This window comes from Theropithecus gelada, chromosome 1 (genome assembly GCF_003255815.1).
Source record: "Theropithecus gelada isolate Dixy chromosome 1, Tgel_1.0, whole genome shotgun sequence".
NCBI lineage: Eukaryota > Metazoa > Chordata > Mammalia > Primates > Cercopithecidae > Theropithecus > Theropithecus gelada.
This window is the reverse complement of record NC_037668.1, coordinates 19,330,936-19,352,172: the sequence shown is the minus strand read 5'-3', so window position 1 is coordinate 19,352,172 and position 21,237 is coordinate 19,330,936. Positions and strand designations below refer to the sequence as shown.

Below are 21,237 nucleotides of genomic sequence, written 5' to 3'. Positions count from 1 at the left end.
TATGGCCAGTTATTTTATTTATTTATTCATTTATTTTTAGAGACAGAGTCTTGCTCTGTCTCCCAGGCTGGAGTGCAACAGTGTGATCTCGGCTCACTGCAACCTCTGCCTCCTGCCTCAGCCTCTCAAGTAGCTGGGATTACAGGCATGAGCCACCACGCCTGGCCACAATAGTCAGTTAATATAGCCCTTGGGTGGTACAAGGACATTTTTTTTTTTTTTTAAACCGAGTCTGGCTCTGTCGCCCAGGCTGGAGTGCAGTGGCATGATCCCAGCTCACTGCAGCCTCTGCCTCCTGGGTTCAAGTGATTCTTCTGACTCAGCCTCCCGAGTAGCTGGGACTACAGTCATGTACCACCACACCTGGCTAATTTTTGTGTTTTTAGTAGAGACAGGGTTTTGCCATGTTGGCCAGGCTGGTCTTGAACTCATGGGCTCAAGTGATTGTCCTGCCTCAGTCTCCCAAACTGCTGGGATTACAGGCGTGAGCCACTGCGCCCAGCCTGGGACAAGCAAATTTTAACAAAAACAGCTCTTTGGCTGGGCATGGTGGATCACGACAGGAGTTCAAAACCAGCCTGGCCAACATAGTGAAACCCTGTCTCTACTAAAAATAAAAAAAAAATTACAGGGTGCCTGTAGTCCCAGCTACTTGGGATGCTGAGGCAGGAGACTCGCTTAAACCTGGGAAGCGGAGGTTGCAGTGAGCCGAGATCACGCCACTGCACTCCAGCCTGGGCAACACAGCCAGACTCTGTCTCAAAAAAACAAAAACAAAAACAGCTCCTTACTGAATAACAAAGATGGCAAAACTACTGGAAATGCAAATGAGAATTCAGGCTTGGGCTGGGCACAGTGTCTCACGCCTGTAGTCCCAGCCCTTTGGGAGGCCAAGGTGGGTGAATCACTTCAGGTTGGGAGTTCGAGACCAGCCTGCCCAACATGACGAAACCCCATCTCTACTAAAAATACAAAAAATTTAGCTGGGTGTGGTGGCGGGTGCCTGTAATCCCAGCTACTCGGGAGGCTGAGGCAGGAGAATCACTTGAACCTGGGAGGCGGAGGTTGTGGTGAGCAGAGATAGCGCCATTACACTCCAGCCTGGAGACAGACTCCATCTTAAAAAAAAAAAAAAGAAAATTCAGGCTTGATGAACAGCATCCTTAAGTATATATATATTATATATTACAATTTATAATTATATATAACATAAATATAATATATAATTTATAAAATATAAATATATAAAATACATAAATATATATTATAAAATTATATAATATATAATTATTTATAATGTATATATATATATATTTTTTTTTTTTTTGAGGCGGAGTCTTCACTCTGTCCCCCAGGCTGGAGTGCAGTGGCACCATCTCGGCTCACTGCAAGCTCCGCCTCCCGGGTTCGCGCCATTCTCCTGCCTCAGCCTCCTGAGTAGCTGGGACTACAGGCGCCGCCACCGCGCCCGGCTAATTTTTTGTATTTTTAGTAGAGACGGGGTTTCACCTTGTTAGCCAGGATGGTCTCGATCTCCTGACCTCGTGATCCGCCCGCCTCGGCCTCCCAAAGTGCAGGGATTACAGGCGTGAGCCACCGCGCCCGGCCATAATGTATATTTTAATATATAAATATATGTCCCCCTTTCACCATACGTAATATTTTTTACACAGCAAAATGTAATAACTTGATAAATGCAGTAAGTATCCAAGCATTGATGGGGTAATGATAAGCCTTATTTGTGGCTTATGTTTAAGTTCTTTTTTTTTCTTTTTGAGAAGAAGTCTCACTCTTGTTGCCCAGGCTGGAGTACAATGGTGTGATCTCGGCTCACCACAATCTCTACCTCCCAGGTTCAAGTGATTCTCCTGCCTTACCCTCACGAGTAGCTGGGATTACGGGCATACGGCACCATGCCCAGCTAATTTTGTATTTTTAGTAGATGTAGGGTTTCTCCATGTTGGTCAGGCTGGTCTCAAACTCCCGACCTCAGGTGATCCACCCACCTCGGCCTCCCAAAGTGCTGGGATTACAGGCGTGAGCCACCGTGCCCAGCCAGATACACTGTCAATCCCAAAATGTTCTATCCTTTAAAGCTGTTGGGGAGGGTAGAAGCAGTGGTCTTTAGCCCAGAAAGATGCCTTGGGGGAGGAGAATGGGGAGCAGAATTAACAAGAAAAAAAATATGGAAATAAGCCCTTTGATCTTCAGAGGTGGGGTCCACATTATTTTATTAGCGCCCATGTTTATATGAGGTTTATTTAAGTACCTCCTTGTCTATCGAGCATCTAAGAAAACTAAAATCACATTGTCCCAATGTCTTGGGAGGCTGCAGGTAACACATATGTGAAACTAGGGGGCAAATTAGGGCAGAATTAGGTTAGATTAATACATTACCAAGGCCCAGGGCGGTGGCTTACGCCTGTAATCCCAGCACTTTGGGAAGCTGAGATGGAGGCAGGTGGATCCCTTGAGCTCAGGAGTTCCAGATCAGCCTGGGCAACATGGCAAAACCTCCTCTCTACCAAAAATACAAAAAATTTTAGCCAGGCATGGTGGCACGTGCCTATGGTCCCAGCTACTCGGGAGGTTGAGGTGGGAGGATCCCTCGAACCCAGGACGGGGAGGTTGCAGTGAACCACGATCACACCACTGCATTCTGGCCTGGGTGACAGACCGAGACCCTAAGAAAAAAAATAAAAGTAAATGAAAATTCATTATCAGACAGTAAAGCATGAACCCAGAGTGCTGGTCAAGTCACTGCAGGTCTGAGTGTATATCAAGGTTTCACTACATAGGATGAAAAGCAGGCAATGAATCTCTGGCCTGGGTGTTGACAGTCTAGGCTCAAGCCTCAGCTTTCCCACTCACTAGCTTGCTGACCTTGGACAAGTCACTTATATTCTCTGAACTTACTCATGAAATGGAGACACATTTCATTTGCCTCTCGCAAGAAAAAGTCCTGGTAAATGCATATTAGCATTTCCGTTTCACACAGAACACTGCGAGTCAGATACCGTCCTAAGATCATGGAGTTAATAACCACCAGAACCTAGACTCAACACTTATTGGAACTTCAAATCTCATGCTTTTCTCATTGCACTTATGATTACTCCACTATGTAGGAGCAAGGGAGAGCTGAGAACATTTGAAGAGGTTATGCAAAGGACCAGCTCTGCGGAGTAGGCTTAGCAAGTAACAGGAGGGAAGGTGACACCGTTCATCTGTGTAGCGGAGTGGGAGCCAAGAGACAAGGAGAAAGTTTCACGTTCGCCATGTGTCTCGGATATTCCCGCTTCTGCAGGGACGAGAACGCGCAGTTTCGCCTCCATCCCTTGACCTCCAACACAGCTTCTCCACTGGACCATCGGTGGCGATGAAGGGGCAGCTGCAGAAGGATGACAAACTGAAGCTTGACGGTGAATCCTAGGGTTTTAAGGAGAGAGCAAAGTCCTGAGACGGCGACGTATTGTCCCTGCTCACCAGCCCAGAATGAACAAACAGGCGCCAGCCAGGGAGCAGCGAGCCAAGAATCCCGACGAGCCTCTGCAACCGCCATTTGCCATTCTCGCAAAGACTACCGGGACCACAATGCAACGGGGCGCCGAGCTAATTCCCAGCAGGCGAGGCGCCACCGACCGCGGAAGACTACAAGCCCCAGCGGGCTACGACGGAACGCGCCCGGGAACACCGGGCCCCCAGCTCGGGCCAGCGCCCGAGGATCATCCACGGGGCTAGATGGCTGCGTCGGGGGCGGGAGCGGAGGTGAGCGGGCGCTAGAGCCGTGCGCCCCCGCCGGCCCTTCCTCCAGCGCCCTGTGGACCCCGCAGAAGGCGCTCGCCTTCCTAGCCCGCAAACGCGTAATCGATTTTTCTCGCTGTGGCAACGGGGACGTCCCGAAAGATCCTCTGCTCCGACAGGCAACTTCGGCCTTCCCTGCCCTGACCTGGAACCTCTGGGAGGGCTGCAGAGTAAGTGCCGTCTCTGCGCTCTGACGGAGGCACGAGGCCTGCGGAGTAGGTCCCTCTGTTCCGACAGGTGCCACACTTAGCGCTCCATGCCTGCGGGCTCCGGGAGGCATGGCCTCCCCCAGGGCCGCCACCTCTGCTGGTTGCTCTGTGCTTTCACCCTAAAGCTCTGGTAAGGAGGGGGTAAGGGGAGGGAAAAGGAGGTCACTGGAGGACAGGATCGCTCCCGGCCCCGGGGTTGGGGGAGACCTTATCCATGGACAGCGCAGGAGGGGGTGCCCTATTTTCTGGATTTTGACTTTCGTCCCTTCCGCCCACTCCGCTACAGTCAAGCAGAGGCTCCCGTGCAGGAGGAGAAGCTGTCAGGTGGGTGATTGTCTGGGAACCCGACACTTCCGTCGTTTGTTTTTGGTTTTAGTATCTTCCCCATATACCAAGAGCACAGGTGGAAAAGGGCAGCACCACATAGAATGAGGGCAAGCGCTGTGCCGGGGATTTGGATGGGCAGAGCCTTTGGGAGAAATGTTTTCTGAATGGTCTGGGATTGGCATTTATCTTTCCTTTCAGCGAGCACCTCAAATTTGCCATGCTGGCTGGTGGAAGAGTTTGTGGTAACAACAGAGTGCTCTCCATGCTCTAATTTCCAGGCTGTGAGTATCTGTTTCTCTACCCCCCCGCCTTTTTTTTTGGACATCCAAGCAAACACTTAAGCAACATCTTAACATCCAAGTCTTATTAAGCTGCCTTTGCATCATCTTTTTTTCTTTCTTCTTGCGGTCTCAGTGTATGTCCAAATCTGTACTTGCCTTTCCCCTGAAAATGTGCCCCTTTCTTTCCAAGCTAATGGCAGTATTCAACTGATAACTATGGTTTTTTTGTTTGTTTGTTTGTTTGTTTTTGAGATGGAGTCTCACTCTGTTGCCCAGGCTGGAGTGCAGTGGCGTGGTCTCGGCTCACCACGACCTCCACCTCCCGGGTTCAAGCAATTCTCCTGCCTCAGCCTCCCGAGTAGCTAACTGGAACTGAAGGCGCGTTCCACCTTGCTTGGCTAATTTTTGTATTTTTAGTAGACTCGGGTTTCACTATGTTGGCCAGGCTGGTCTCTTAACTCCTCACTTCATGATCTGCCTGCCTCAGCATTCCAAAGTGCTGGGATTACAGGCGTGAGCCACCGCGCCTGGCCTCAGATGATAACTATGTTTTATTCACTTTTAGTATAGTAGGCTCTGGAATGGAATGTATGCTTGCCTCTCCTAGATTGTTGCCTCTGAAGTGTTCTAACATGCAGCCACCACCTCCACCATCCGCATCAGAACTCTTTCATTAGCTCTCTGTTGCCTACCACTCCAAACCATAATAGTTGGGCACCTGCACCTTCTGAATGGCAGCCTTTTTGTTTTTCCTGTTGCCCCTTCCTAACATGTACTTTGCTCCTTTTCTCCTGGCAGAAAACTACCCCTGAGTGTGGTCCCACAGGGTATGTAGAGAAAATCACATGCAGCTCATCTAAGAGAATTGAGTTCAAAAGGTGAGTGCTGTTTCTCTTCTCTGGATTACCTCCTTTGCTCCTATGACTTTAGATGGATGGTCCCACCTTTTCCCCTGGTCTGGCAGTAGCATGGAATATTTGAAAGAAGAGGTGGCCGGGCTCACACCTATAATCCCAGCACTTTGGGAGGCTGAGGCTAACGGATCACCTAAGGTCAGGAGTTCAAGATCAGCCTGGCCAACGTGGTGAAACCCCATCTCTACTAAAAATACAAAAATTAGCCGGTGTGGTGGTGGGTGCCCACAATCCCAGCTACTCGGGAGGCTGAGGCAGGGAGAATCGCTTGAATCTAAGAGGCAGAGGTTAAAGTGAGCCAAGATCATGCCACTGCACTCCAGCCTGGGCGATGGAGCGAGACTGTGTCTCAAAACAAACAAACAAAAAAAGGCCGGCAGAGGTAGCTCACACCTGTAATCCCAGCACTTTGGGAGACTGAGGCGGGTGGATCACGAGGTCAGGAGTTCAATACCGGCTGGCCAAGATGGTGAAACCCCGTCTCTATTAAAAATTCAAAAATTAGCCGGGCATGATGGCAGGCACCTGTAATCCCAGCTACTTGGGAGGCTGAGGCAGAGAACTGCTTAAACCTGGGCAGGGGAGTGGTGTGACCTCAGTGAGCCAAGGTCACACCACTGCACTCCAGTCTGGGTGACAGAACGAGACACCATCTCAAAAATAAATAAGAAACAAGGAAGACGGGATTTGGAGCCAAATTACTTGAACCCAAGTTCCAGCTCTATTCCTCAGCACTATGTTATTGGCCATATTTTCTCATCAGTAAAATTGGTTAATACTAGCTCTGCTTATCCAGAGAATAAATTAAATGATCTATTTGAGAGGGATTTATGTACTATACACACAACAGAAGCCTGGCTCTGATTTCCTCTTGAATATATCCTGGCTAGGCTGAAGTAGAAGGGAGATTAGAGGGAGAAGCTGTCTGGCCTTCCCTGGGAATAACTATTCCTTCCTACCCTCAGCTGCCGCTCAGCTTTGATGGAACAACACTTATTCTGGAAGTTTGAAGGGGCTGTTGTGTTTGTGGCCCTGATCTTCGCTTGTCTTGTCATCATTCGTCAGCGACAACTGGACAGAAAGGCTCTGGAAAAGGTCCGGAAGCAAATTGAGTCCATATAGCTACATTCCACCCTTTTATCCTGGGTCTTAGAGACCCAATCTCAGACAGTGAAAGTGAAATGGACTGATTTGCACTCTTGGTTCTTTGGAGCCTTGTGGTGGAATCCCCTTTTCCCCGTCCTCTTCTTTCAGATCATTAATGAGCAGAATAAAAAGAGTAAAATGGTTTCCTTGCCTTCTGTAACTTGGAGCAGGAAGTCATGGGGGCAGAGAGGGAAAGGAGGTGGCTACTTAAGGCCCTAATCTACCAAGTCTTCCCCACCACTTCTCCCTTGTTTTCCCCCTCTTCTACTACTTATATCAGACTTCTGGGATACAATTTCAGTTAAAACGTTTATTTATCACTCAAAACTTATTTCCCCTCAACCCTATCCCCAAAGAAGAAATAAAATCATAGATACATAACAAAAGTATTTGAGGTACCCTCTCATATATGCAAACAAATGCAGACTGGGCCTCAGGCAGAGAGAGACTAAAGGACATCTCTTGGGGTGTCCTGAAGTGATTTGGATTCCTGAGGGCAGACACCTAAGTAGGAATCCCAGTGGGAAGCAAAGCCGTAAGGAAGCCCAGGATTCCTTCTTGTGATCAGCAAGTGGGCCAGGAAGGTCTGTTCCAGCTCACATCTCATCTGCATGCAGCACGGTCCCGATGCGCCCACTGGGGCTTGGCTTCCCTCCCATCTTCTCAAGCAGTGTCCTTGTTGAGTCATTTGCATCCTTGGCTCCAGGTGGCTCCCTCAGTCTGGACTCTACCACTTGGGTCTCCAGATTTTCTGTTATGTCCTTGTGGGTCAGGATATTTCTGGAAGTCACTGTGAGGTGAAGGAAAGAAGGCAGTAGTAGAGTGCTCCCCTGGGTGGGAGACCCTAGACAGGACAGGACCTCCCTCTTGCTTCTTGACGACCTTGGAGAACACAGTCCCCATCCCTTGCTCAGCCAGGGGTTGCTCCCTGCCCTTGCCTCTCACCTCCGTGAGGCTGGTAATCCTCAGGCCCAGCTTCTGGTCGACCCTGGAATGGACTGAAGCTGGGCAGGATGATGAGAGCCAGGGAAAAAAGAAGAATCTGGGAGGAAGCAAGAGGAACAGAGGAAGGGAGTAGGGGGCAGAGTGAATGGAGGCCAGCTGGGGTTATCGGATGTGGGAAGTAGATCTGGCTGGGTAGTCGGGGTATAAGGATAGAAGTGTGGGGGAAGATGGTGGACGTTGGGGCAGATGGGAGTAGACAGACTAATGGTACCAGAACACAAGTGCTGGTCTGGGCGGCTTTGTTGGAAGTTTGAGCAATTAGCGTCTGCAGCTGGCGGAGCTGAGCTACCAAGGAGCTGGGAAAGGAGGAATGAAGAGTTAGTATCTTCTGGGTACCAGGAGCCAAGAATGGCGTCCCTGTGTGCTGTACCCGCCTTCAAAACACACACACACACACACAATGCTTTCACTCACATATTGTGCCTCTCCAGCTCCTGGACTTTTTTCTGTAATTCTTGGTTCTGTGCAGAACAGGCTGCCACCCTAGAGTGTGGGGAGGTAGGACAAGGCTCAGCAACCTGAGTCCCTTATTTTCCCTGCCATGGTGAGGAAGGGGCCCAGACATGGCCCACAGGAAGCCAGAAATAACCCAGGCATACCTGCTCTCCAGCCCATCAATGTACTCCTTCTTCCGCTGCCGACTGTCCTGAGCTGACTGCTTGTTACGGATTTTCCTCCTGACCTTCTTGAGGACCCTCTCCTCTGCCTGGAGGCCCAGGATGTGTGAGTCCTGGGTCCTTCACCTGCCCCCAACTCCCCAGTGCTTCTCCTGGGATATTGGCCAGGGTCATGGTGAGGCCCCTGGGTTGGGATACCCTTAGGGGAAGCATGTTACCTTGGTGAGGGGCAGGTGAGAGGGCAGAGAAACCCCTTCCTGCCCCAGCAGACGCTTCTCCTCATCCGTCAGGAACAGGGTTTGACAGGGCAGCTGGGGGTAGGGGCAGGAGAAGATGCAATAGGATTGAGGAGGGGGTCATCCCATTTGCAACACCCAGGCTACTCCCTCTACATGCCTTCTGGAGAGTGCTTCCTATTTGCACTGGGAGACAACTTTAATCTAGAGGTGAGGTGAGGGGCAGAGACCTTAATTCCGACAGGTTCTAGATCAAGCCAAAGGGACTTCCTGAGGCCAAGAAGGGAGAGAGGAGGGTATTGTCATATCCTTCACCCAGAGACTTAGGACCTTGGCACTCTGAGCAAGCTAGGGAAGGCTTATTCTGGTCCATGTCTCCCCATACCCAAGAGAACCTGAAAGAACTCACTACAGTGAAGTTTACATAATTTCCTTACAGCAAGCACATGATTCACTTTCAGCCATTAACTTCCATTTAGCAGAGTGTGTTATTCAGTTGCATGTCAACCACAGGGAATTCCCTGGGGCAGTGGCCTATTCTCCCCTAGGGTCTGAGCTCCGCTTCCCAGACTAAGGTTCTGTCCCCTCTCATATGAAGCTTCCCAAAGGCAGCCATACGTCTCACAGCAAATCACAAGAGAGGATGTAGGGAGAGTAGATGGTGCTGGTGGTGAACCTGAGCCCATCAACTGAGTAACTTGACTTTCTCACTAGTATTTCTTTTTGAAAGATGTATGTGGCCGGGCACGGTGGCTCACGCCTGTAATCCCAGCACTTTGGGATGCCAAGGTGGGCGGATTACCTGAGGTCAGAAGTTTGAGACCAGCCTGGCCAACATGGTGAAACCCTGCCTCTACTAAAAATACAAAAATTAGGCCAGGCGCGGTGGCTCACGCCTGTAATCCCAGCACTTTGGGAGGCTGAGGCGGGCGGATCACGAGGTCAGAAGATGGAGACCATCCTGGCTAACATGGTGAAACCTGTCTCTACTAAAAATACAAAAAATTAGCCAGGCATGGTGGCGGACACCTGTAGTCCCAGCTGCTCAGGAGGCTGAGGCAGGAGAATGGCGTGAACCCAGGAGGCAGAGCTTGCAGTAAGCCGAGATTGTACCACTGCACTCCAGCCTGGGCGACAGAGTGAGACTCCATCTCAAAAAAAAAAAAAAAAAAAAAAAAAAATTGGCTGGGCATGGTGGCACGAGCCTGTAGTCCCAGCTACTCAGGAGGCTGAGGCAGGAGAATCGCTTGAACCTGGGAGGCAGAGGTTGCAGTGAGCTGTGATGGCACCATTGCACTCCAGCCTAGTGACATAGAGAGACTCTGTTTTTTTTAAAAAAAAAAAGATTCTAAGATGCTTAACTTGGCTTTTAGTCCCAGCTTCAACTGCAGATTTGAAGAGAGGCTAGGACCTGGTCCCTGCCTTTTGGGTACAAGGAGTAATTTTCAGAGGAAAGGGAGGAACAGTGATCTGAGCACAGCCTCCTCTTTACCTGGCCTTGGACTCTGCCCAGCCGGCCTTGAGAAAGCATCTAATGTGATACCTCTGCTACACTGTAGCACTAGCCAGTGGGTGCCTCCTGGGCAACTGTTCCAGTGGAAACATTGCTGCTATTGCTTTTCTTCCTTCCTGTACCTATAACCAGTTGGGATTCCCAGGTGGCCTGTCCCATTTCTGTGTCCTGACCCAAGGCTGAGATAATGGCTCTGGCTAAGAATACAATGCACACAAAGTCTGGGCTTTCTCCTGAGCCCTGTCCCCAGATTCCCTCACCCCACCTTAACTGAGTTGTTGCTACCTTACCCACAAGGGTTCTCTCTCTCTTGTCCTTTCCTGCTTTTAAAATTGTTCATGTTGGGCCGGGCACGGTGGCTCACACCTGTAATCCCAGCACTTTGGGAGGCTGAGGCAGGCGGATCACAAAGTCAGGAGTTCAAGACCAGTCTGGCCAATATGGTGAAACCCCGTTTCTACTAAAAATACAAAAATTAGCCAGGTGTGGTGGCGGGCACCTGTAGTCCCAGCTACTTGGGAGGCTGAGGCAGGTGAATCACTTGAACCCAGGAGGCGGAGGTTGCAGTTGAGCTGAGATCGTGCCACTGCACTCCAGCCTGGGTGACAGAGTGAGACTCCATATTGTTCATGTTGGCCGGGCACCGTGGCTCATGCCTGTAATCCCATCACTTTGGGAGGCTGAGGCAGGGAGATCGCTTGAACTCAGGAGATTCAGACGAGCCTGAGCCTGGGCAACATGGCGAAACCTCAAAACCCCATCTCTACCAAAATTAGCCAGACGTGGCACACACCTGTAGTCCCAGCTACTCAGGAGGCTGAGGTAGGAGGATTGCTTGAGCCCAAGACATTGAGGATGCAGTGAGCCATGACTGCACCACTGCACTCCAACCTGGACGACAGAGTAAGACCCTGGCTCAAAAAATAAAAAAATTGTTCAACTGTTCATGTCCTTGGTCTTCAGGCCCAATGCCACAAAAACTGGGGCAAAGGCAGTTCATCATCAGTTTCCATTCCCTCATCCCTTTGCCCTGTCTGTGTCATTACATATGTATCAAGGAGTAGTGGTTCTGGCTGACACCAAGACTCACCAGGGTTGTACAAGGCACTGGGGCTAAGGTGCCTGCTCTGGGCAAGATGTGGGCATGAGCATCAAAGGGCAGCTCACTGACCATGCAGGAATCAGGTACCATAAATGCTGGGCTCCACTGATCTGGAGTAGAAAACAGGTAGCTGGGAGAAAGGATACTTAGGGACCCTGACAGCAGCAGGGCCTGGGTAGTGGCACAGGTTGGGTAAACCCCCTTAACCCCATGGTTAGGGCCAGTCTCGAAGGGCCATTTTCCCCTTCCCACAAAGAACACTGACCTAGCTGGATGGAGATGAGGCCTACAGTTGGCCCAGTTTCCCCCTGCATCCTCTCCAGGGCCCCTGCCTCATAGACAACTTCATAGAGCGTAGGAGAACTGGTTGCCCTGGGGGCAGGGGGACTGTCTGGGCGGCAGGGGTCCTCAGAGGTGCCACTGTCATTGCCAGGAGATGCTTCTGAGCGGTACACCTCATTGGGATCAATGAAAAGCTTCAAGAAATCTTCAGGCTCACTCTCTTGAAGGCCCTACAGTAGGAAAAGGTTATATATATGTGCGGGGAAGAATTTTGGAAGTCCTACCTGACATCAGCCTTATGCTTCATTTTCAGTCCATTCATTTCTTGGGCATGGAGATAGTTATTATACAACTTACATCTATTTTCGGGGTGGTCTGTTTTCAGACCTGTCTCCAAGTGGGAGCTGAAGCCTCTTACAACAGAGTTGTGTCTCAACCCCACCCCAACTCCCACTCGTCACACTCACACAGCCATGGTCCCCACCGGACTTCCAGCCTTGCAGTCCCTGTTCCTGTAGCCTAGTCACCGGAACCTCTGGAGGGGGGCAGTGGAGTCCCAGCTCCAGGACGGATCCTGTCGAGAAGATATCCTCTGGGGGCTCCAGCCACGCGTCCAGCAGGTCAGGGATACCGAGATCCATGCTTCTGCAGGAAGGCGTGTGAGACGGAGGGTTGCAGAAAGGGAATGATGGCTGCTTCCTACACCCTACAGTTTCTGGGCTCCTCTGCTCCCTCTTCTGTTATCCCCGCTCCCCCGCCCCCCGCGCTTTCTCACTAGCAAGCCCCCTCACCTGTCCCCTGGATATTTCACCTTCAGCCCTATCCCTCAGGTTCAGACAAACAGGCCCCCCAAGCATTACCTGTTCTGAAGAGTCCAGCCCTGTCAAGCCAGCGTAGCCCGTTGACCGCCCCAAACACACCACCTTTTCTTTCTTCCAGGATCTCGTATCCTGGACCTGCCCAGCCAAACCCCGCCCCCATCCTTACACTACAAAAGTGGGTGCCACCTTGCCAGGAGCCACGGTAGGGCCGCTGTATCTGGGAGTAGGGGACTAAGAGTCTGAGGGTCCACAAACGGAATTTAAGAAGTAGGTAGCCGCGCCCTTTCTGCTTCAGTTTTCTCTTAGCTATAGTAAATCTTCCCCAGGGTTTGGTGTCTCCTAGCCGAAGAATAGAAAAGGCTGTGACTGGAGCACAGGATATTTGAATGCCTGTTCTCTAGCCCTCGCTTTTTCAACAGGGAGATCACAACAGGGTTGTAAACAAAGGCGGAAAGAGTCAAAAGACCTGCGGATTTACTGGGGCATCCTCTCGCCCACCGCGTGGCGCTCTTCCCAAAGCTGAGTCCTGATTGGAAGCTAAAGACTTAGGTTTCGGAAGGGCAGGACATCGAGCCAATGGGCACTACCCTCTCAAGGCCGCCTCCTCCGTAACTGGTCGGAGACAGCTAGGCTGTTCAGGAGAGTCAGGCCAATGGGGCCGCAGTTCTTTTTTCTTTTTTCTTTTTTCTTTATTCTTATTTTTGGAGGCAGGGTCTCGCTTAGTTGCCCAGGCTGGAGTGCGGTGGTGCGATCACGGTTCCATGCAGCCCCTGACCTCCCGGGCTCAGGTGATTCTCCCGCCTCAGCACCTTGAGCAGCTGGGACCACAGGCGCGCGCCACCGCGTCCGGCCGGCGGGACTTACTTGTCAGGCGGGGATTGGGTTCCGCCGGACCAAAGGGAGGGGTAAGCGCCAGAATATGAATCGCCAGGAAGCTGGGGGAAAGCTACGGGAAACCGTGAGCAGCCTGGTTTGTCTTCGCGCGCCACGTGACTCGGAAGCTCCGGTTTCACCCAGGCGGGGAGTCAATAGCCCACTGACCCCAGTGGAACGGTGAGCCTCGCTCGGCAGGCCGCAGGCGCGCGATGGCAGGTTTCCCCGTCCGCAGGCCGAGCAGTGTGGCGTTGATGGAGAACCGCAACTGCGCGCACATGCTCGCTGCACGCTGCTCATTCGCGGAGGGGACACCGGGCAGGAAAACTGCAACAAGTTAAAAAGGCTTTTGCGTTTGTTTTGTTGTCTTATTGTTTGCATACAGTTACCAGGAACATTATGTCCCACATTTGTATAATTTACAAAACGTTTTCATAAACATTGTTCTCTTCCTTAATCCATAACGGTTCTGAGGCACACACGGCGGGTAATATTTTGCAAATTTTACCTATGAGGAGGCAGATCCATGACTTGAAAGCAGTAATACCAAAACTCAGGGTTGATTGATTTTTTTATTTTTATTTTTACCTTTGGTCTAATGTCTCATGGTCCAGGAATTCACTTCAAATAAAATAATGGAGGTTAACTGATACAGGAGATTTGAACGAGCTAAGAGTAAAAACAGGAACAGGGTCTAGTCAGGCATTTTCATGTTACTCATATAGTTCTTACAGCAAATAGAGCTGACAAGTTTTTGTTTTTGTTTTTTTCTCTTTTGAGACGGAGTCTCGCTCTGTCGCCCAGGCTGGAGTGCAGTGGCAAGATCTCGGTTCACTGCAAGCTCCGCATCCCGGGTTCACGCCATTCTCCTGTCTCAGCCGCCGAGTTGCTGGGACTACAGGCACCTGCCACCACGCCCGGCTAATTTTTTGTATTTTTAGTAGAGACGAGGTTTCACCGTGTTAGCCAGGATGATCCTGATCTCCTGACCTCGTGATCCACCCGCCTCGGCCTCCCAAAGTGCTGCGATTACAGGCGTGAGCCACCGCGCCCAGCCCCAATGTACATATATTTCAAAACATCATGTTGTACACCATAAATATATACAACTATTAGTCATATATGACATATCTGTATGTGTATATATATATGTATATATTTGACAACTATAAAGGTAGAGCTTGGACCAGAGTCCAGGTTTCCTGACCCCTCCAGTCATAATTCCTTGTTAATGTTACCAATTACGAATAATTTTTTTTTTTTTTTTTTTTTTGAGACGGAGTCTCGCTCTATCGCCCAGGCAGGAGTGCAGTGGTCTACGGTCTCTGCTTACTGCAAGCTCCGCCTCCCGTGTTCAAGCCATTCTCCTGCCTCAGCCTCCGAAGTAGCTGGGACTACAGGCGCCCGCCACCACACCCAGCTAATTTTTTTGTATTTTTTTTTTTTTTTTTTAGTAGAGACGGGGGTTTCACCACGTTAGCCAGGATGGTCTGGATCTCCTGACCTCGCGATCCGCCCGCCTTGGCCTCCCAAAGTGCTGGTATTACAGGCGTGAGCCACCGCGCCCGGCCAATTTTTTGTTTGTTTGTTTGTTTGTTTTGAGACGGGGAGTCTCGCTCTGTCGCCCAGGCTGGAGTGCGGTGGCGAGATCTTGGCTCACTGCAACCTCCGGCTCCCGGGTTCAAGCGATTCTCCTGCTTCAGCCTCAGCCTCCCAAGTAGCTGGGATTACAGGCGTCCGCCACCACGACCGGCTAATTTTTGTATATTTAGTCAGACGGGGTTTCACCATGTTGACCAGGCTGGTCTTGAACTTCTGACCTCAGGTGATCCACCCTCCTCGGCCTTCCAAAATGCTGGGATTACAGGCGTGGACCACCGCGCCCAGCTCCTTAAGAAGTCTTCACATTCTTCTTTTACTTAAGGAATTACTGGGCTTCGTTTCTGGAGCCTTGTGAGAAGCATTACACTGTTCTTTTTTTTCTTTCTTTCTTTCATTTTTTAAAATTAATTTTGCTGTAGGAAGCAAGATCCCATCTCCTTCTTTAGGCAATGAAGCTTTTTTCACCTTTGCATAAAAGAATAGCTTGGCCCCCTTTTTAAATTTTCTTTTGTCTTTACCGTCCCTTGAGGCTAGAAGAGGATTCTCATAGCACAGGGTTGCGAGTCACGAGAATCCAGGTTGAGGAAACGGTGAAAGTCCTGAGCTGAAACAACTACCTTGGGGCATTCAAGGAACAGCAAACAGCAAGCAGACCGGCGAGGGTGGCGGGAGCTGGGCTGGAGATCAGGTGGGCGAGCTGGCCAGATGCCCGCAGGCGCGGTGCGCAGGTAGCCTGGAATGCGCTGGGGGCTCTTCCCTGGGCGTGGCTTCAGCACCCCGCATTCCGGTCCCACCACGTCCCCACCCACCTGGAGAAGGTGGAGGCTGCACTGAGTGTCAGGAGTAGTCGAGAAGAGATGATTTTCAAAACATACCCTCTCTCTTTGCTTTCCCCGCTTTCCAATTCTGCTTTGTCTTTTTCCTTGTTGTGGGTGCTGGCGAGGGAAAGCAGGCAAGGAAATTGGTGACAAGAAGGGAATGCCTTCCCTTGGGCGCCAAGAGGCACTGACGGGGTGTCAGAGCCTTCTGAGAGACAGATGAGACTTTGGCCCAAGGCCAGGAACATGTCTTCAGATGTGGGCCGGAAGACTTGACAGTGCGGGGTCTCTCTCTTTTAAAAATATCCATATAATCAAAGCCTTTGTTGACCGGCCCGCTCCGGCCAGTCAGTCCTCCACAGATGCGCCCCAGGGCACCAGCCCCGAGGTCCTTTTCCTAATCTCCGCCCTCGCTCTCGCTCACTCTCCTCTCGTCGCCTGCTCCGCCCGCTCTCGCTCCCGGTCTCTGATTGCTACTAACTCACGTCACTCCCGGTCTGTCCCCGCCCACTCGGCGCTGCCATTGGCAGTCGGGCGTGGGTACGCGGCTTCTGTGGGGGAGGGGGGAGCTATGCGAGGGGGCGGGAATTCCCGACTCTAGGCCGGAAGCGCGCGAAGACCATGTAGTGAGACCCTCGGGAGGTGAGTGTGGGCTCTCTGGGAGCGGGGTCCAGGTCGGGCTGCCCAGGCCTCCCCGGGCCCGGGAGCAGGAGTCCCAGTTCACGCATTCTTCATCTGCTTCCCGCGACGCTGGCGGCCTCGCATCCCGCCTCCTGGAGCCCGGACTTTCAGGCACCGCCCTCAGTGTCGCCTTAGTCCGTCCCGGGACCGCAGACTCTTAGGGCCCCTCTCCTTGGCCATCTGCCTCTCGGTCCCAGCCTGGGGCCTGAAGCGCTTGCTCTCTACGCTGGGAAAAGGGGAACGATGGAGCGATCCAGCACCCAAACTTACCCTGTCCAGGCGACCCACGAAGATACCCATGACATCTCTGCACAGCCCCAGCCTTTTTGGCTTCACCCACTCCGTTCGGGAGTTGGGGACCTGGCCTCTACATTCCTTAGGGGAACTCCAGCTCCAGGTCCTATTTGGAGGCGGCTCCTAGTTTCCTAGTTCGCTGGGGGCGCCAGGTGAAAGGGTGATGAGATACCCATACAGCCTTTCTCAGGCCTAGGTTTCCCCCTTGCAGTCTCCCTGAATAAGTCACTTGGGAAAGAAAGTGTGAGAAGAGAGGAATGTTCCTGGTACAGGAGTAGATGAGTCACCCTGGGTTGGGAAGGTCACAAAGTGGCTGGGGCCAGGGAGCTGCACTCTGCTGACCAAGCTTCTCCATTCCTTGCCCCATCTTCCCTTGCATGATTTTTCCCCACCCACTGTGGTCTGTCTTCCTAGGTCTGAGAGTCACTGGAGCTACCAGCAGCACCATGGGGCCCTGGGAAGAGCCAGAGCTCCTGGTGTGGCGCCCAGAGGCGGTAGCTTCAGAGCCTCCAGTGCCTGTGGGGCTGGAGGTGAAGTTGGGGGCCCTGGTGCTGCTGCTGGTGCTCACCCTCCTCTGCAGCCTGGTGCCCATCTGTGTGCTGCGCCGGCCAGGAGCTAACCATGAAGCCTCAGGTAAACCTCTCCTTTTCACCACACTCCTATGAATGCTTGGCTTAGGGAGGGCTCTGGGGCTGTGGGGAGTGACCAAAGGAGGAGGGAAAGGTAAGGGTAGCCATTGTTTGGGTTGGGGTGGTAGGCCCTGGAGGGGGTTTGTTTGCTCATTCTCCTCTGTGCTTAACCCCTACCCAGCTTCCCGCCAGAAAGCGCTGAGCCTAGTAAGCTGTTTTGCCGGGGGCGTCTTTTTGGCCACCTGTCTCCTGGACCTGCTGCCTGACTACTTGGCTGCCATAGATGAGGCCCTGGCAGCCTTGCACGTGACGGTGAGCGCTGACCTGGACATGTGACATGCGGGAGGGAAATCACACACCTCTAAGAGTGTTGATTTGTGGAGATCGATTCATGTGCCACTCCGTGACTTTGTGGAAGGCTTTTGGCATGTGATATGAATAGTGATTTTTGGTTATGGGGCATAATTCTTTCTGTGTTCCCTCCCCCTTCCCCATTCCCTGTGTGACCCCTACATGCCCTTTGAGACAGTAAGACATTTTTTCTCAGGTGTGTGACTTTCTCTGTGGGTTCTCAGTTCTAGCTACCAGCAAGTGCTCCAAGAATCATCTTCACTCTCTCACCACTTTCCTAAAGGGCTGGAGATAGAGGTCTCAGTAGGCCTGAGAAGGATAGGAGGTGATTCCCTGGGTCCTGGTGTTGCTGACCTTTTTAGGCCTTGGCCTAAGGAAGTGGGCTGTGAGGAATGATCAAGTCCACGGCATAGGACTTGGTTTATTGTAGGAAAAACTGAGGCCGTTGGATAGTCATCCTGGGCTCTTTCCTCTCTTTTTTCCCCTAAAACTGAGGAAGTGGCACTGGATGTAATCCTTTGTGTCTGTGACTGAGTGACCTGTGTCTCCGTGTGACTGCGTATAAGCCTGAATGTCCTGTGATATGTGGCTCTATGTATTTGGGGAGGTGGGCCAATGTGTGACCATTTCATGTATGTCTACATCCATGACTCTCAACTAGGAGTGTGGCTTTGCCCCTCAGGAAACAGTCTAGGGATATTTTTAGTTGTCACAGTGGGGAGGGGGATAGAGGGAACATTGTGCCTGCTGTTGGCATTTGGTAGGTAGAGATCAGAAATGCTATTAATCTACAGTGCACAAGACAGCTCCCATGACAGAATTATCTGGCCCAAAATGTGTTTTTGTTTGTTTGTTTGCTTGTTTGTTTGTTTTGAGAAAGAGTCTTGCTCTGTTGCCCAGGCTGGAGTGCAGTGGCACAATCTTGACTCACTGCAACCTCTGCCTCCGGGGTTCAAGTGATTCTCCTGGCTCAGCCTCCCGAGTAGCTGGGATTACAGGCATCCACCACCACACCCTGCTAATTTTTGTATTTTTTTTTTTTGAGACGGAGTCTCGCTCTGTCTGTCGCCCAGGCTGGAGTGCGGTGGCCGGATCTCAGCTCACTGCAAGCTCCGCCTCCCGGGTTTATGCCATTCTCCTGCCTCAGCCTCCCGAGTAGCTGGGACTACAGGCGCCCGCCACCTTGCCCGGCTAGTTTTTTTTTTTTTTTTCGTATTTTTAGTAGAGACGGGATTTCACCTTGTTAGCCAGGATGGTCTCGATCTCCTGACCTCGTGATCCGCCCGTCTCGGCCTCCCAAAGTGCTGGGATTACAGGCTTGAGCCACCGCGCCCGGCCTTAATTTTTGTATTTTTAGTAGAGATGGTGTTTCACCATGTTGGCCAGGCTGGTCTCAAACTCCTGGGCTCAAGTGATGTGCCCGCTTTGGTCTCCCAAAGTGCTGAGATTATAGGCATGAGCCACCGCAGCTGGCCCAAAAATGTTAATAGTTCCAAAGCTGAGAAACTTTGGTCTACATGTAACACTGTGAGTGACACCATAATCTGTGTGTGTGTATCATTCTGTATCAGTGTTACCAATTCACTCTATCTTTTTTTTTTTTTTTTTTTTTTTTTTTTTTTTTTTTTTTTTTTTGAGATGGAGTCTGGCTCTGTCGCCCAGGCTGGAGTGCAGTGGCCGGATCTCAGCTCACTGCAACCTCCGCCTCCCGGGTTTACGCCATTCTCCTGCCTCAGCCTCCGGAGTAGCTGGGACTACAGGCGCCCGCCACCTCGCCCGGCTAGTTTTTTGTATTTTTTTAGTAGAGATGGGGTTTCACTGTGTTAGCCAGGATGGTCTCGATCTCCTGACCTCGTGATCCGCCCGTCTCGGCCTCCCAAAGTGCTGGGATTACAGGCTTGAGCCACCGCGCCCGGCAATTCACTCTATCTTTGTGTGACCGAGAGTAGCCCTGTATCTGTGTGGGACCCTAAGTCTGTGTAACTGGGCTTCCACCAGATTTTGCATCTCACTCTTCCTTCCCTGAACGTTTTGCTGCCGCTTCTGCCCACAGCTCCAGTTCCCGCTGCAAGAGTTCATCCTGGCCATGGGCTTCTTCCTGGTCCTGGTGATGGAGCAGATCACACTGGCTTACAAGGAGCAGTCAGGGCCGTCACCTCTTGAGGAAACAAGGGCTCTGCTGGGAACAGTGAATGGTGGGCCGCAGCATTGGCATGATGGGCCAGGGATTCCACAGGCGAGTGGAGCCCCAGCAAGCCCCTCAGCCTTGCGTGCCTGTGTACTGGTATTCTCCCTGGCCCTCCACTCTGTGTTTGAGGGACTGGCGGTGGGGCTGCAGCGAGACCGGGCTCGGGCGATGGAGCTGTGCCTGGCTTTGCTGCTCCACAAGGGCATCCTGGCTGTCAGCCTGTCCCTGCGGCTGCTGCAGAGCCACCTTAGGGCACAGGTGGTGGCTGGCTGTGGGATCCTCTTCTCATGCATGACACCTCTAGGCATCGGGCTGGGTGCAGCTCTGGCTGAGTCGGCGGGACCTCTGCACCAGCTGGCCCAGTCTGTGCTAGAGGGCATGGCAGCTGGCACCTTTCTCTATATCACCTTTCTGGAAATCCTGCCCCAGGAGCTGGCCAGTTCTGAACAAAGGATCCTCAAGGTCATCCTGCTCCTAGCAGGCTTTGCCCTACTCACTGGCCTGCTCTTCATCCAAATCTAGGGTGCTTCAAGAGAGGGGCAGGGGAGATTGATGATCAGGTGCCCCTGTTCTCCCTTCCCTCCCCCAGTTGTGGGGAATAGGAAGGAATGGGGAAGGGAAGTACTAAGGACCAAAAAATTCTCTGGGAGCTAAAGATAGAGCCTTTGGGGCTATCTGACTAATGAGAGGGAAGTGGGCAGACGAGAGAGGCTGGCCCCAGTCCCAAGAAACAAGAGATAGTCAAGTCGCTAGAGACATGATCAGGGGACATTAGGATTGGGGAAGACACTTGACTGCTAGAAGCAGAAGTTGGACACTATACATAAGGACAGGCTCACATGGGAGGCTGGAGGTGGGCACCCAGCTGCTGTGGGACAGCTATGTAGAGGTCATAAACCTAGAGTCAGTGTCCTGTTGGTCCTAGCCCATTTCAGCACCCTGCCACTTGGAGTGGACCCCTCCTGCTTTTCTTAGCACCTGCCCTCATATCTATCTCCCTCTTCCCGTCTCCCAGGGGACTAGTGCCAAATGGTCTCCCCCTGCCAATTTTGGTATCTTCTCTGGCCTCTCCAGTCCTGCTTACTCCTCTATTTTTAAAGTGCCAAACAAATCCCCTTCCTCTTTCTCAAAGCACAGTTATGTGGCACTGAGCCCTACCCAGCACCTCAGTGAAGGGGTCCTGCTTGCTCTTTATTTTGGTCCTGGATCCTGGGGTGGGGCAGAAATATTTTCTGGGCTGGGGTAGGAGGAAGGTTGCTGCAGCCACCTACTGCTACTGTACCCTAGGAATATGGGGACATGGACATGGTGTCCCATGCCCAGATGATAAACACTGAGCTGCCAAAACTTTTTAAAATACACCCGAGGAGCCCAAGGGGGAAGGGCAATGCCTACCCATAGCGTTATTTTTGGGGAGGGAGGGCTGTGCATAGGGCCATATTCTTTAGAATCTATTTTATTAACTGACCTGTTTTGGGACCTGTTACCCAAATAAAAGATGTTTCTAGACATCTGTACAGTATCTGATTCATTTGTTTTGGGAAAGG

General features: G+C 51.6%; 3 protein-coding genes across 14 annotated transcripts; 2 read left to right on the top strand and 1 right to left on the bottom strand.

The window, feature by feature from the left end:
- Positions 1-3,618: 3,618 nt before the first annotated feature.
- On the top strand, positions 3,619-6,825 carry JTB (jumping translocation breakpoint). The gene is made up of 6 exons (XM_025405319.1): positions 3,619-3,765; positions 3,921-4,140; positions 4,297-4,334; positions 4,536-4,618; positions 5,417-5,496; positions 6,498-6,825. The coding sequence occupies exons 2-6, from the start codon at positions 4,058-4,060 to the stop codon at positions 6,652-6,654; spliced, it is 441 nt and encodes a 146-aa protein (XP_025261104.1). The 5' UTR covers positions 3,619-3,765; positions 3,921-4,057; the 3' UTR covers positions 6,655-6,825.
- A 143-nt stretch (positions 6,826-6,968) lies between these two features.
- On the bottom strand, positions 6,969-12,766 carry CREB3L4 (cAMP responsive element binding protein 3 like 4). Of its 5 annotated transcripts, none has more exons than XM_025405113.1 (10): positions 12,421-12,766; positions 11,901-12,078; positions 11,417-11,663; positions 11,140-11,261; positions 8,519-8,611; positions 8,283-8,389; positions 8,098-8,166; positions 7,895-7,979; positions 7,624-7,720; positions 6,969-7,468 (listed from the first exon to the last, which is right to left on the bottom strand). In XM_025405113.1, exons 2-10 carry the CDS (start codon positions 12,072-12,074, stop codon positions 7,275-7,277), a joined length of 1,188 nt encoding a protein of 395 aa, XP_025260898.1. In that variant the 5' UTR covers positions 12,075-12,078; positions 12,421-12,766; the 3' UTR covers positions 6,969-7,274. The 5 variants fall into 5 exon arrangements, with proteins under 5 accessions (XP_025260898.1, XP_025260888.1, XP_025260911.1 ...); XM_025405103.1 differs by having other exon boundaries at positions 12,441-12,766; XM_025405126.1 differs by having other exon boundaries at positions 11,961-12,078; positions 12,441-12,766.
- SLC39A1 (solute carrier family 39 member 1) lies at positions 9,468-21,209 on the top strand. Of its 8 annotated transcripts, XM_025405180.1 has the most exons (5): positions 16,177-16,189; positions 16,937-16,998; positions 17,036-17,155; positions 17,333-17,463; positions 19,556-21,206. In XM_025405180.1, the coding sequence occupies exon 5, from the start codon at positions 19,589-19,591 to the stop codon at positions 20,210-20,212; it is 624 nt and encodes a 207-aa protein (XP_025260965.1). In that variant the 5' UTR covers positions 16,177-16,189; positions 16,937-16,998; positions 17,036-17,155; positions 17,333-17,463; positions 19,556-19,588; the 3' UTR covers positions 20,213-21,206. The 8 variants fall into 8 exon arrangements, with proteins under 8 accessions (XP_025260960.1, XP_025260929.1, XP_025260967.1 ...); XM_025405175.1 differs by lacking the exon at positions 16,177-16,189 and adding an exon at positions 9,468-9,477 and having other exon boundaries at positions 16,937-17,155; positions 19,556-21,199; XM_025405144.1 differs by having other exon boundaries at positions 16,049-16,189; positions 16,937-17,155; positions 19,556-21,209.
- Positions 21,210-21,237: the final 28 nt, after the last annotated feature.

Bases quoted from the DNA above. Each gene is read 5' to 3' on its own strand.
- JTB (XM_025405319.1), top strand. From the start codon at position 4,058: ATGCCTGCGGGCTCCGGGAGGCATGGCCTCCCCCAGGGCCGCCACCTC. The intron at 4,619-5,416 runs GTGAGTATCTGT...TTCTCCTGGCAG, and splicing joins CATGCTCTAATTTCCAGGCT to AAAACTACCCCTGAGTGTGG. The intron at 5,497-6,497 runs GTGAGTGCTGTT...TCCTACCCTCAG, and splicing joins AAGAGAATTGAGTTCAAAAG to CTGCCGCTCAGCTTTGATGG.
- CREB3L4 (XM_025405113.1), bottom strand. From the start codon at position 12,074: ATGGATCTCGGTATCCCTGACCTGCTGGACGCGTGGCTGGAGCCCCCA. The intron at 11,262-11,416 runs GTCAGTGTTCTT...TTTCTACTCCAG, and splicing joins CCTCATCTCCATCCAGCTAG to ATCAGTGGAGCCCAGCATTT. The intron at 8,167-8,282 runs GTATGCCTGGGT...CCCACACTCTAG, and splicing joins ATTGATGGGCTGGAGAGCAG to GGTGGCAGCCTGTTCTGCAC.
- SLC39A1 (XM_025405134.1), top strand. From the start codon at position 16,472: ATGGAGCGATCCAGCACCCAAACTTACCCTGTCCAGGCGACCCACGAA. The intron at 16,626-16,936 runs GTCCTATTTGGA...CTGTCTTCCTAG, and splicing joins TAGGGGAACTCCAGCTCCAG to GTCTGAGAGTCACTGGAGCT. The intron at 17,464-19,555 runs GTGAGCGCTGAC...TTCTGCCCACAG, and splicing joins TGGCAGCCTTGCACGTGACG to CTCCAGTTCCCGCTGCAAGA.